This window comes from Lissotriton vulgaris, chromosome 1_1 (assembly GCF_964263255.1).
Source record: "Lissotriton vulgaris chromosome 1_1, aLisVul1.2, whole genome shotgun sequence".
Taxonomy (NCBI): Eukaryota; Metazoa; Chordata; class Amphibia; order Caudata; family Salamandridae; genus Lissotriton; species Lissotriton vulgaris.
In genome coordinates, this window is record NC_141685.1 from 1,050,384,452 (window position 1) to 1,050,398,452 (window position 14,001).

The 14,001-nt window shown below is 48.4% G+C and overlaps 1 protein-coding gene across 3 annotated transcripts in view; it reads right to left on the minus strand.

Moving 5' to 3' along the window:
• Positions 1 to 964: 964 nt before the first annotated feature.
• PLPPR2 (phospholipid phosphatase related 2) overlaps positions 965 to 14,001 on the minus strand; it is a 152,958-nt gene continuing 139,921 nt past the window's right edge. Inside the window, exon 8 of one of the 3 annotated variants that reach the window (XM_086936448.1) lies at positions 965 to 1,309. In XM_086936448.1, the coding sequence (XP_086792574.1) occupies positions 1,277 to 1,309 (33 nt within the window). In that variant the 3' untranslated portion in view covers positions 965 to 1,276. The remainder of the gene's footprint in view (positions 1,310 to 14,001) is intronic. The other 2 variants (XM_086936447.1, XM_086936449.1) reach the window with 2 other exon arrangements.

Here is a 14,001-nt window from a genome sequence, read left to right on the forward strand (position 1 = left end):
GCGACCACAGCCTGACTTGGCAGTTCGGGCTGGACTGTTCCTTTGAGGCTGGGACTGAACTGGGGTGGCGAAGTGAGCTAAAGAACAATGATGAATTCAACCCAGATCTGTGGCTGGAGGCGAGTGTCTGAAAAGTTTCAGTGCTCCAGCCATCCTCTCTTTGTGTTTGCTTTGTTCGTCCTAAGTTGGCAGGGTATGCCCAGACGTGGGTCCCTTGCTCACTTTGCCACTGGATTCAAGTTAGCCTGACTGATGAGGGGTGTTACCCTGAAACCGGTCCCAGGATGCTTGTTTCTGGTCTAGGGAAGCCCTGGCTTGGCGGTTCGGCCTGGACTGTTCACATGAGGGACAGGGTCAAGACTGATTTTCATATGGCTGGGCTGAACTGGGTTGGCGAAGTGAGCTAAAGAACAATAATTGATTCAACGCAGATCTGTGACTGGGGGTGAGAGCTCTTTTTGCTTTGTACTAAATGTAAAGGCAGCTTACATGGATGAAGGCTGTCCAGCACCTGCTCTGTGCACACTGCTTCTATCTGTGTTGTGCCTATTCTAGCTGTTTTGGTAAGGAATTTACTGTTGCTGTCTGTGATGTATTTGTTCTCTGTGTGAGGGAACAATTCTTGTGCCTGTTTTGGGTAGACGAGTAAAGCTTTAGTTTCTGCATACTGTGCTGCTTTTGTTTTATTTCTGAGAGAAGCTTACACTTTTTATACTTGTATGGCCATGTTCTGAGTGTGTGGAGGAGGCTTGCATTCCAGTTGCTTATGAGCACCTGTTCTTGGTATTAAGGAAAGCTTACACTGTTGTTGTTAGTCCTACACCTGTTCTTTGAGGGAAACTTGCACTAATGCTCTTCTTGCTGTACTGATTGAATTTGACTGCAGTAAGCCGATGCCCTTTTCTTCCGCTTCCCCTCTCAGACAACAGAACTAGACACAAAAAAGTAAAGAAAAAACAAAAATTATTATTGAATTATTTTATTACAAGTATTGTTAGGCAACAATCCCCATCCCTCCCACCATGACCGCACCCACACACCATTACTGAGCATGCGCACAAAACGTGGCCTTATAAAACCACTCATAAACCGAAGCCAAACCAAGTGGAGGCCAGAAGTAAAAACACACACAGCCCATTCAACCGCATTGGCACTGGACGTGAGAAGCCGAGGAGGCGCTGGCTGTCCGTAGACCTCTGTTCATTAGACTTCACTAATGACCGACCGTGAAGGGATGAGGACATCCGGGGTCGCAGGGAAGATGCACAAACCGGGGTCAGGTGACATTCGGGAACGCAGCTCTGTGATTCTGGAATGGAGAGGCATCAGGTCAGGAGAAGAATGGGGGGAAAGAAGAAACACTTTTAGATGTGTGTTTGTCATGTTAAATCCACCAGCAAGTTAAAATATCTCCAAACAAGAGATCTCCTGTTCATATTAGCATTCTGCGGTGCCCAATATTTGGCTTGAGTGCCATATCTGTGTCATATTTTGAGAATAATCATTAACTACCTTAACCCCTTCGCTGCGGCGGCAATTCTGCCGCAGCGCTTGGGGGGGGGGGCGGGCGAGCGGCGCTCGCATGCTCGTGACGGAGCCGCTCCGTCACGAGCCGCTCCGTCACGAGCCGCGGTTGCGCTGTGCTCATGACGGAGCGGTTCCGTCATGGCCCCGCCCACCCAATATAACGCGCCGCGCAGGCGCGAAATCAGCGCCGCGCAGGCGCGGCGGCAGGGCCATGACGAAACCGCTCCGTCATGAGCACAGCTCAGCCGATGCTCATGACGGAGCGGCTCCGTCATGAGCATGGGAGGGGTAATGATTCCCACAGAAAAATATTTATTGTGAAGTATTTCATGTGGATACATACCCTGGACCTTGGGCACCAGCACTTCATTGTGGGCAGCACAATAAAATGTAGTCTGCAAAAAAAATCCTTTCCAAAAACATGGACTCCAAATTATAGACTACCATGATCTCAGCTTTAAGTAAATATCTCCCTTCAAAATGTCTGACCTGTACCTAATCCCAATATCAAGCACTTGAACCAAATACGCAAAGACTTGAATTTAATATAGTTATTTAGCTCAGCCCAAAAACGCGTTAGAAGTGAGTTTGGCCGGGGTTAGGCATTAAAAGCAGATCACACATTTTGTAGAGAAGTGCTTGTACAAGGCCATAATTTTGACAGTCTACATTTTGAATCTCTGAATTGTCAAATAAATTTTCACATTGAACTGCAATTGTGTTCACCTTCTCTCTCTCTTAGTAATGCAAGAAAACATGTGTGTCCCATCCCTGCACCTAGTGGAGATGATATTTCTGCTCTGAGGTAGTTGGTGGGAGTTAGGTGATGCAACTGTGGGCATGAGAGAGTGTTGATGACTAAGATTATAAGTTTGAAGCAGTTTGTAGAGGAATATATATAAACTTTAGCCCTTATTGCGATGTCGGTCGGGGACATTGCTGCGGAATAGGAACCACCCAACCTCAGGTCGGCAGTTCCGACACCGCAATTAGGTGCATGGTGCAGTCGCAAACTTCTATTTTTCAATTGGAGCTTGTGCGGTGGGCCAAAAACGTCCGCAGCACAAGCTCCCATTGAAAAACTGAAGTTTTTAAACATCCTTTCACCGTGTGGCAGGCACCTCACAGTGCCTGCCACATGGTGCAGGATGTGAAGGGAAGCACAATAGGTGCCCCCAGGGCCACATGCAGAGGGTCAGGGGGGAAAGGGGGCCCTGCTAGGGCCCCCAAAGGCACTTTTCAACAGCTGTTCCAAGTCAAAAAGGCCGACATGGAACTGCTGTCAGAAAGTGCCATCATAATCCCAACTGTAAAAACGCCATCCTTAAGGTATTAGGAGGTCAGTCAGTCAGTCAAAAAATCTTTATTTCGATTAATTAAAATCATAAAAGAAGCAGCAATACATACATCCGTTGTGCATAAAATGGGTAAAATAGATATAAATAAATAAATATGCGTTCATTTGCAAACATTCATGTATATACTCAATTTACAATTCATGATTTATGCAAAACAGTTAATAAGCAAATGTCTCTGCCTAACCTGTGGGACCGCAATGTAAACTACAATATAAAAAATCTAAAAACATCTTTTATATTTCCATGATAAAAAGAACAAAAATGCCCCCCTCTCGACCTGCTGTACTTAATACATACATATGCTTCTTTTGTTATTCACTCTAGCTGCGGCCACCAAGAAGCTTGCTACGCTGAAAATAACGCGCACGCAACTCAGCAGTTGCAGATGTAAGAGTGCAGGCCTTACCTGCAGAAACCCAGCTTCACGTAATATGGGATATAGGAATTTTTTACGTGCCTTGGAAAATTTTTCACAAAACATGATCAGGTGGAGGGTGTCTTGTGTCGAGAAATTATCACAAGAGCATGGTGCAGACTCTTCTGGTTTACCCCATTGCGGGAAAGTTCCTAGAATGAAGTGAATTAAGCTGAACCTAAATCTTGTCAACAGGAATCGATGGAAAGGCTTAGTGACGATCTTCAGGTAAGGTTCAATGGATGGGGAGGTCTGTAAAACATAAATACTTCTTGCTCCTGGTTTTTTAAGCTCCGCCTCCTCCCTATCTGCCTCCAACATGATCTGGAAATTATATTTAATCCACACCAAATCCTCTTCCTTGATTCCCTCTGGGGCTGTATATAGTTCAGGACGTCCCAGTCTGACATACGCCGCTCTAACGTATGCCAGCCATGGAATTCTATCTGCCTTGTCGAGGGCCAAGCAGTCTTTTAGGATAAGGTGGTTGAGAGTGATATCCTCATTGAGCCACGTCTTTGCCCAACAGACCAGTGGGGCTGCTTTTAGAAAGTCTGTGATGTAACCCAAACCTAATTCGGAATGTACAGACAAAGTCGGAGACGACTGAGGTACCGCCATCAGGGATCTGAGGAACCTGTTTTCTGCCAATTGTATTTTACCCACAGGCGCGTAACCCCATATAGATGCCCCATAGAAGGCAATTGCACAGCACTTAGACTTGTATATTTTGAGCATGGACTCCATGGGCCTAGCTCCCAGCCTTTTGGTGAAACTAAGGAGAGCTGCTGTAGATCTTACAACGGCATTACTTTTATGCTTCTGCTGGGGGCCCCAATTGCCCTTCTCATCGAAGAGTACTTCCAAGTAGGTGAACACTGGGACCCTAGAAACTTCCGCACCCAAGCATCTAAATGTTTTAACCTTACTGATCTTCCTGCGGGCCCCAACGATCATTACATGGGATTTGTTACTATTTACTTTTAGATCGAGGGACTCCATGAAGGCGCCAAAGTTATCTGGCAATCTCTGTAAACCTAGGCCTGTGCGAGCAATGAGTACGGCATCATCCGCGTACAGGAGGACCGGGATGCCCTATCCCCCTGCACGCGGAATGTCCGCACTGGCCCCAGCCAGAGACTTTTCCAGGCCGTTAATATAGATCGTAAAAAGAAGAGGGCCCAGGATGCAGCCTTGTCTGACCCCCCCGCCTGGAGCTGAATTGGCCCGTACACCTGCCGTCCTGCGTGACCCTAACGGCTGCCGCTAGGTCCTGGTGGAGGTCGCTAAGAAAGTAAACCAGGGGTGCCTCTATGCCCATTTCCCTCAGAATACCCCATAATTTGGAGCGGTTCACCAGATCGAAGGCTGATTATAAATCCATGAACCCGAGGTATAAGAAACCCTCTTTTGCTATTGTATATTTATTAATCAAAAGATGTAAATTTAGGCATTGGTCCATGGTACTTCTGTGTTGCCTGAAGCCGTACTGGAGATTCGAGAGCATCCCCCCACCATTCATCCAATCTCTCAGTTTCTGAAGAATGACTCTGCCCATGATCTTAACAGCAGAGTCTAACAGGGAGATTGGCCTATAGCAGGCGGGGTCCCCTCTGCTCCCCTTTTTAAACATGGGCACAATAATGGAAGAGGCCCAAGAAGGGGGGAAACTCACTAGGGATGCTGCATTGAACACATTGGTTAACATTTTTGCCCAGAAGTTAGGATACAAGATGTAGAGATCAGCAGGAACCCCATCAGGTCTTGGAGCCTTATTTTTAGATGTATCTCGGATGGCCCTTTCTACTTCAGCCAGGTCAAATTTAACAAGGTTTGTGGGACAACCTGTAATGGCTATTCCTGATGTTGACTCATGATGCTCCTTATCGCCATAAATGTTCTTAAAGTGCTGGAGCCAGATGTCATCCGGAATTACGCATTCCGTATCTAAATTATCACTTTCCAAGAAGAATGGCTGATTTATTGTGGCCCAAAACTTTCTGCTGTCCCTTAATACATCAATAGACTGCAAATTATCCCAGGCCTCCTCTTTAATTGTATGTTTCCGCATGGAGGTTGCTTGTTTATACTCCTTGCCGAGAGAGGAGACTAGAGCCCTGTCCCTCGGGGTCCTCTTAAGGGCCTTAAGAAGAGCCTCATGGGCCTTTGTGCATGAGGAATCGAACCATTTCTGTGCCTTCCTAGAATGTGGCCTACTCCCCTTGTGTAGGTTTTCGGCGATTTGCTTGCAGATTGCTGTAAAGGAGGTTATAGTTCCCGCACCCACGGCATGATCATCCAGGCAGATGCCAATATTGGTCTCTGCCTTGGCAACCAGATCCTCAAAAAAAGCCTCCGGGACTACAGCGTCCCAATTCATCCGTCTGCCTTGATCTTTTGTAGATAAGTTCCGTGGTGCCTCCCTTCCTTGGTCAGTAATGGCAATCTTAGCCCCCAGTTCAGCTTTCAATACAAGGGGGTTATGATCGCTGAAGGTTGACGTCACTACTCTATAGTCCAAGGTCTTAATCAGAACTAGGGGGATAAGAAAATGTAGTCAATAACAGACTTAGCTCCCCGTCCTATGAAGGTGGGGACAATCTCACTACCACTTTCCTTGCCCGGTTCAAGTAGATTTAAATTGGAAAGTAGTTCCTCCAAGGCCTCACCCTGTTTACTATGTTGAAAGTGGGGTACCCTCCCATTTGTGTGACCAGCAAAATCACCACCATAACAATCCCACGGGCAAGGGTGTATATTAAAATCTCCCATAAAAAGCATCTCTGGCACAAAAGAATTGTTAAGCTTATAGACTGACAAAAATTGATCTAACACGCTAAAATGCTCCTTCTGTACGGAGCCTTCAATGGCATTATACAAATTTATTAAAAGATAATACTGGTCGGAGACAAACCATTCTAATATGAGGAAATTATCTGACTCCCCATTAAGTTTTCTAAATGTTCCAGCAAGGTTTAGAGAAATAAGGAAAAGTAAACCCCCTTAGGCCTCCCCACAGTCCCTTGAACCGCAGGAATCGTGAAGCTATGGTAGCCATCCGAAAATAAAGCTAGACTCTGAATTCCAGGTTTCCTGGAAGGCCACGATATCAAACTGCTTTATAAATTGCAACCAAATGGGGTTAGTGCTTTTGGGTCTAATACCTGCCATGTTCCATCTTAGGATTTTACATGAGGCTGTCCGATTTTTTGCTATATAGGTTACACCACCTATCCCAAACCCCTTTCCTATGGTATCAGGACCCAGTCAATCGTTGTACTCCATCTGGGAGAGGGGCGAGAATCGATGACAAAGCTCTACCTCCCCCCTAGGTTGAAGATGTACCGGGGATGCTGATGGTATAGTTATGGGTGCAGGATCCCCCCCCCCCCCGTGGCGGCCCCTGGGCAGATCTCATCTGTGCGCTCATCGTGGCCTGGTATGTTGGGGTACATTTGTTATTAGGACGGGTAAAATTCCGGGTAGGTGGCTGCGGGTATCTGTAGACCCTGGCTAGGGGATAGAAAAACCCCAGGGGGAGTGGTCTGATACCTTTGTTATCAAGGTCTGAGCCGTCCCAAAATAGTCTTTCCGCACTGTTCCTTTTGTTAAAATTAACCACCACACAGTCCCCCGAAATATTCTTAGGACAGTGCCCAACCCAGCGAACCCTCCTTGCCATGGTGACTGCACATGCAACATCGGCTCCACCCGTGCTAAACTGATCGCACCACTGTCTAGCTTGGTTCATCAAATCAGTGGTTGTTTCACTGGTGCCCCCCCTGACCGGAGGCACCCCAGTAAAGACAGCCACCAGAGGGGCTGCTTCCGGAGGCAGCTCCAGGGTATAGCCAGGGTGTCGAGTGCGTCTACTATTGTCATATGCCTGGCTACCTCTGACATTTACTTCAGGCAAAAAACTTCCTGCCACATCCCTTGCGGTTGGCTGCCCTACTGTATCTGCAGCCCCTTCCGAACTACGGGGCCGGCAAGGTATAGGGCTAGTGTTCCTGGTATCAGCTGTAGGCCGGTTATCAGCTGAGGCCGCTGGCTGGATCGAACCCCCCCCCCTTGCCCCCCTGTGTTGTTTCAGCAACGCATCAATTTTCTCACATTTGGACAGAAGCCCCGCTACACAAGTATTTAAAGTGTCCACAATATCTTTGGCGACGGACACGAGTGCTGGTTCCAGACGTGAGATGAATAAGTCCTCTATGATTTTCCCAATTTGGCCCTTAAGACGATGGTCTATTCGGTTAGTCTGAGCCAAGTCATTTTTTATCCTGCCCGCTGTACTTAACAACTTTCGCTTCTTGTGCGATGTGGGAGAACAGCAGGCATTATGGGCATAGGCTGACAAGAAGCGTCTTGTGGGGTGGGTAGTACGATGTGGGTTGAGTTCACTTCCCGATTAGTTATCACAATGTTTGGCTCCAACGGTATCACCCTGCTATGATCTGCAGGTAGGACTGGGTCAACCTCCCCTGCATTCAAGCCCAGCTCTTTCTCCGTATTAGCGATCTCTTTAGTCAGCACCCCCACTGCAGAGGTTAGATACAAGATGATAGATTCAGACTTTCTGGGATGTTTCGCTTTGGACCCATCGTCATCCCTAGCACATACCTGTTTTCTCTTGCCCATTGTGGATGTTAGGGGGGTTCCCCGGCCCGGCCTCTTCTGACCCCTGATGGCCACAGACGGCCCACCCTTTGCCCGGGCTTAGCCCGGCGCCGCCCGCGCACGTCCCGCGGGGCGGTAGGAGGGGCTGTTGCTTTGTAGCACCTTCGGGCGCAGTGCTCGCGTCACCGATGGAGCGCTGGGCCCCGGGCAGCTGGGATGTGTAGTTTTCCCGCTATCACCCGGTCGCTGTCTGGCGGGAGGAAGAGGCTGCTGCCGCTGCCCACGCGGCGCTGATCAAGAGCTGTGGCAACCCCCTCGCAGGGACAGGTGAGTTAAAGCTGGCCGTTGCCCTCACGGCGTATGTCTGACTGTGTCTGGCCCCCAGAGCACACTCTCAGCGGGGCTGCTGCTTTATAGCGCCTCCGGGCACAGTGCTCGCGTCACCGATGGAGCGCCGGGCCCCGGGGCAGCTGGGATGTGTTGTTTTCCTGCTATCACCCGGTCCGGCGAGAGGAAGAGGCTGCTGCCGCTGCCCACACGGCGCTGATCAAGAGCTGTGGCAACCCCCTCACAGGGACAGGTGAGTTAAAGCTGCCCTTTGCCCTCACGGCGTATGTCCGACTGTGTCTGGCCCCCAGAGCACTCTCAGCGGGCTGCTGCTTTGTAGCGCCTCCGAGCGCAGTGCTCGCATCACCGATGGAGCGCTGGGCCCCGGGGCAGCTGGGATGTGTAGTTTTCCCGCTATCACCCGGTCCCAGTCTGGCGAGAGGAAGAGGCTGCTGCCGCTGCCCACGCGGCGCTGATCAAGAGCTGTGGCAACCCCCTCGCAGGGACAGATGAGTTAAAGCTGGCCGTTGCCCTCACGGAGTATGTCCGACTGTGTCTGGCCCCCCAGACTGGCTAACAGGCTTCTTTAGCCTGTCATGACCGAGTTGGATTCCCCAGCTGGTTTAAACTGCGACACCCATCCTTATAATATGGCGGTCAGACTTTAAACCTACAATGTCAGTCAGATAGCCTCCTGCCGACGGTCTGAGGCTTTCCGACCAACATTGTAATTAGGCCTTTTGTGGACCTGTAAAGTAATTAACACTATGTGGCCATCTATGCACAGTGTGTAATCTGCAGCTCATATGCCTCGAACAGTAATTTATGAATCCAATCCTGTTTGGAGGCCACAGGGCAGACAGGGGCTTCTGCACCCCAACTGTGGGGTTGAGGTGTTTACCACTAATGTTCTGGGGTCCATCCTAGTAGGCTCTGCAAACTAAACCATGTACCCCATTTCTGCATTTGACTCTCACGCTAGTGAGGTCAAGCAGTCACAGGCTTCTCAGGGAAAAAGTGTGGGGGTCAGGGCTCTGAACTCAACTGTCAACAAACAGACACAATAACGTACTGTCCAGGTTCTGGACTTTGCATTATCAAGCACAGATCGGGGATTTTGTGCACAAGCTAGATTAGCATGCCGCCAGGTCCACATTAGAACTAGGATGCTATCTTACAGGCAACCAGGCACTCAGGAAGGGGTACATGCCCGTGTATCATGCAGCGGACTTTTCCACCCCAACACCAGGATTCGCAGCAGGACCACTGCCACAGCCCGTTCCTGGAGACAGCCACTGTGATGAATTTATGGGCGCTGTGAAGCCAACTGCTCGGTGGTGGGTTTTACACAAGTGTGGTTCTAGGCGAAGGCTGCACCTGATAATGTTCCCAGTTCCTTGATCCCCGATCAAGAGCGTCACTTACACTCCCTGAGAAAAATGCATGCATGGACACACATGGACTGTTCCACTGCAGGTAGACTAAAACCACACGTACCGCGAGAGAGCGAGTCATGCATCTTGATTCTGAAATGAAGCACACGAACACAAGCAAGTGTTCCCAGGTGTATTTCGCACACCACAGAGTGTAACATTTCTGTATTGTTTTATATCAGCACACAGGGCTTGCATATACAGTACAGTACAGTACAGGAGGATCTGAGATATGCAGTGGCGTCACTAGGGTTGGTGTCACCCAGTGCGTAACTCATGGTGTCACCCCCTCACGACTTACCCCATGATGGACATTGGCACATGGACACAAAGTAAATATTTAGTAGGAGGAAGCGCCTTAAGAGAGTGTGTGTATATTGGTCAGATAGCAAGCATTATAATTCAGACTTGTTTTAAGTAGCGTATCTGACTGCCTCGTACTTTTATGGCACTTGCCTCCACGCTGCTTTTGATAGTGTGCGAGAGGCATTTAATCACTGGGTGGGCCTAGTATAAAGTTCACAGGAGGGGTGGGGGCTCGTGAATAGCGTAGTCTTTGCAGGGAGTTCTGAAGAACTGCTCGGCTTCCGCCCCTGGTACCCCTCCCTCCACTCGTGACTGCCCAGTTTACCAAGGGAGCGTTGCATGTTCCATGTTGTTGGCCTTCTCCTGCACAGAGCATGTCGGATCACCGTGTGGCTGGACTGCAGACCCAGATGGTTACACAATCTATGCGCACTAGCTTGTGATTGGAGTCCATGCTCTCTACAGGCGCAGGCTCCTTTAAATTCAGTGGCAGCCTGGTGCCAGTGAGCAGCCGTGCCTCAGTGAAAGCAAGAAAAATTGAAAAAAAGATGAAGTGGAACTTGCTTTTATAGCTTCATGTTGCGGCAACAGGGAATACTTCTGATATGTATTGTGAACAGAGATTGTTGCTGTTTGTTTTTAATCTCAATTAAGTTTTACTTTAAATGCTACACAAAAGCCATGGAATGGCTCTCATACAAAAAAAGCACACTTAAGCGTTGCTAATGTTTTCAGATGCAATCTGAAAACCTGACAGCTATGAATGCGTGATATTTGGCGTCTGAAGACCATTTCTGTGGAACAAGTAAACAACAGACAGGGAATGCGACTGGTGTGCGACTCCAGCACCTTGGCTCGGATGAGCACTCAATGCCCCCATTGACAGAAAATTAGTAAAAGCAAAGACACGTTACCAAATCCTTTGTAAACAAGCTTTTGGTTTCTTTTGGAGAGATGAGGGGAACTTTTGCCATGTTCTCGTGAGAGAATCCGAGGAGGCAGTCATGGGGCGTAGGGGAAGTCAAATGTCATTGTACCGGGTGCCAACAGGGCTACAGCCGGCCCTGCTTAGTCATATATGGCGACTAGTACTAACTTGAATGTTACAAGTAGAGAAACACAATAATCAAATAAAACGTTATCTTTTTATTTAAAAATTTCCACTGCAGATCTGCATAACAGTGTTGAAGTTATTTTAATCTAGTAATGTATCTAATGATTGTAGCATTGTCAATGCACGCTTAAAAAATAAAAAAATGAAAAAAGTTAAAGTGCTCTTGTGCCTTAAGGAATGAGGCGAGAATCGGACCACTGCAGATACACCCCTGCCTGTGATTGTTTCTCTTAGCTTTCTCTGTTTCTATTATTCTTGTATCCGAGCTCGGTTTTAACAGTGCACCTGCCTAGAAGCCTAGCTAGCTCCCTGTGCCCTGACTTAGTTCCAGCAGTGCCTAGAGGCCCTCGCTCACTGTGCCATGATTCGGGTGTAAATGTCCGGAAATCCCCCGTTGCTCTGAAGTCAGCACACTGCTGAGATGTTGAAAGTTTGCAGGTTTGAATTGTCCCAGAAATGGAGGGTTTGGTACGGGGGTTGACGGGGAAGAAGGAGGGAGTTTGGAAATATACGTTTTATGTATTTATGTACATTTTTATATACCGAGAACATTTATGTAATTAGATGGATGGGTACAGTTACAAAGCGCTAGAATTCAAAAATTACCTAAAGAAGTAGGTTATGCTTTAGGAATGTACATTAGTTAACAATCGCTAATTACAATAGTGAGCTACTGATATTTGTGAGCACGCACCTGATGAACAGGAGCTGGTGTCTTTCAATAACAAGGGGGGAGTGAGAACGTAATACAGACAACTTTAACTTTGAACTATTGTCTGAAACATCCAACCGGTACTAACTTAATAGGTAGTCCGTGTGACACACTTACTTGTGGAACACTGCAGCGCCGTCGCGGTACTTCCCCTCCCTGCACCGTGAACAGTGGTCCAGGCCTCGAGTCAACCAAGGTCTGGAGCAGGCCTCGCATTTTATCATGGCCTCGGTTCTGCTGCACTCACTGCCTGTTGAGGCACCACACTGACTTTGGCGGCGGACGGGCCGCGGGTGACGAGTCAGATCACTAATTCAGGACACAAGTCACCTACGCGAGGTGAGAACAAAAACTGTCTGTGCAGCAGTGCAGCACGCCACGGCAAGGACTGCCTGATTCGATTTGAGTCCCCCGCCAAGGCCGTTTCTGCCTCAGTGTGCTCACTACTTCCTCCGGACGTGCACCAAGCCCCCTCCCCTAAATCCCCCCCCCACCCCCCTAATTAATTGGCAGCCTTAACTGTCTTTGTAAACTTAACTTAAGCCACGGCGCGGCAGGAAATTGCAGCGCCAGCCTGGAGCCAGCACAATGATTTTTACATTGTAGCCGCCTAGGACCTAGCGCTGCTGGCTCTCTCTCACAGCCACGAGGTAAGAGCAGTCTGAGTCATGACTTGATCAGCTATTTCTCTGAAGAGCAGCTGCTGGCACTGGCAGCAACATATCTCTCTGAGCAGCAGGGGCACTGCAGGTGCCGCCAGTGGCGCACGCTTTTGCAGCGCACACACGTCCGTGGTTCAGACGAAACTGGCCTCACGCAGGTGTCACGGTGTCACCCCAAGTTATGGTGTCACCCGGTGCGTTCCGCACCACCCGCACCCCCCTAGTGACGCCACTGGAGATATGGAGTCATTGTGATTCCCCAAGATGATACGGAGAGCTAGTTCAGAAACAGGACCAGGCCTCGCGCACAAGAACCATCTACCTACCGGATGGTATAACAAATACCCCAAACCGCTTCAGACTGTAAGACGACATCCACATGAGCAGAGATGCAAGCTTCAACAAGTGTACAGAATTACAGATGGAACTCCTGCCCTCCAGCCCCCTTTGCAACACACACAGATGCCCCTTAAAATGCACGAACAACATCAATATTATTAAAAGTGTCTGCAGATTAGAACCGGATGGCCAATGGAAAAGGTTACGTCAGTATTTCTGACGCATCTGTAAGCGCAAAAGTGACGCATTGCTGGAGTGTGTCACAAAAGTGACGCAACTCCAGCAATGCGTCCTTTCACATGGGGAAAGCCCCATGTGAAAGGGCTTGCGTCAGTCTTACGCCTGCTGTGAGGCAGGCGCAAGATTTTGACGCAACAGCATCCTAATAGTGACGCAGTGAAATCTCATAGATTTCACTGCGTCACTATTACGAGGCTTTTTGCGGGGGAACGCCCCCTCTGCATACATTATACCTGACGCAGGTATAATGTGGCGCAGGGGTTTAAAAAGTGACGCATCTACCTAGATGCGTCACTTTTTAAATATGGCGCAGCAAGGCCTCATAAATAAGGGCCAAACATTTTTGCACATTCCTGGATTTACTAAAGCTTGTAAACCGTGGAATGCCTCAAAATCCTGCATCTTTTCCAGTGAGAAGTAATAAGGAAAAATATCTTTATTTCTCCTTCTAATTTCCTTATTCCACATGCTTTGCAATCTGCCACACACATGAAAAAAACAAAATGCTTTACGATTGTTTTTGTGCAGAAAGGTGTCCCATCCTGCATAAAAACAATCCTAACTGTAATGCAGGCCTCTTTGCATTAAGATGGAAGGGTGCCTGCATTGGAACTGGGCAGCACACAGTGTGCCAGTGCAAGGAGAGAGCTGAAATGCTCCATATCCTCTCTGCTCTCTCCCTTACACGCAACGCAACACAGCGCAGCGCAGCAACTTTGCTTGCTGCCCGGCATTGCATGAAAGGTTAGTAAAATATCCCCCCTGTGTCGAAAATTGTTTTATCGTGCAAACACCAAACCTCATAGTCTGAAACTTCTTGTAATCCAACAATCACATCCAAGACAAAAAAACTGGAAAATGATTACACTTGTTGCAACTTTAATAAACATGCTAAACACCCACCTCGTAAGCCCCTGCCCTCCCAAAACTAGACTTAATCTTCTACAG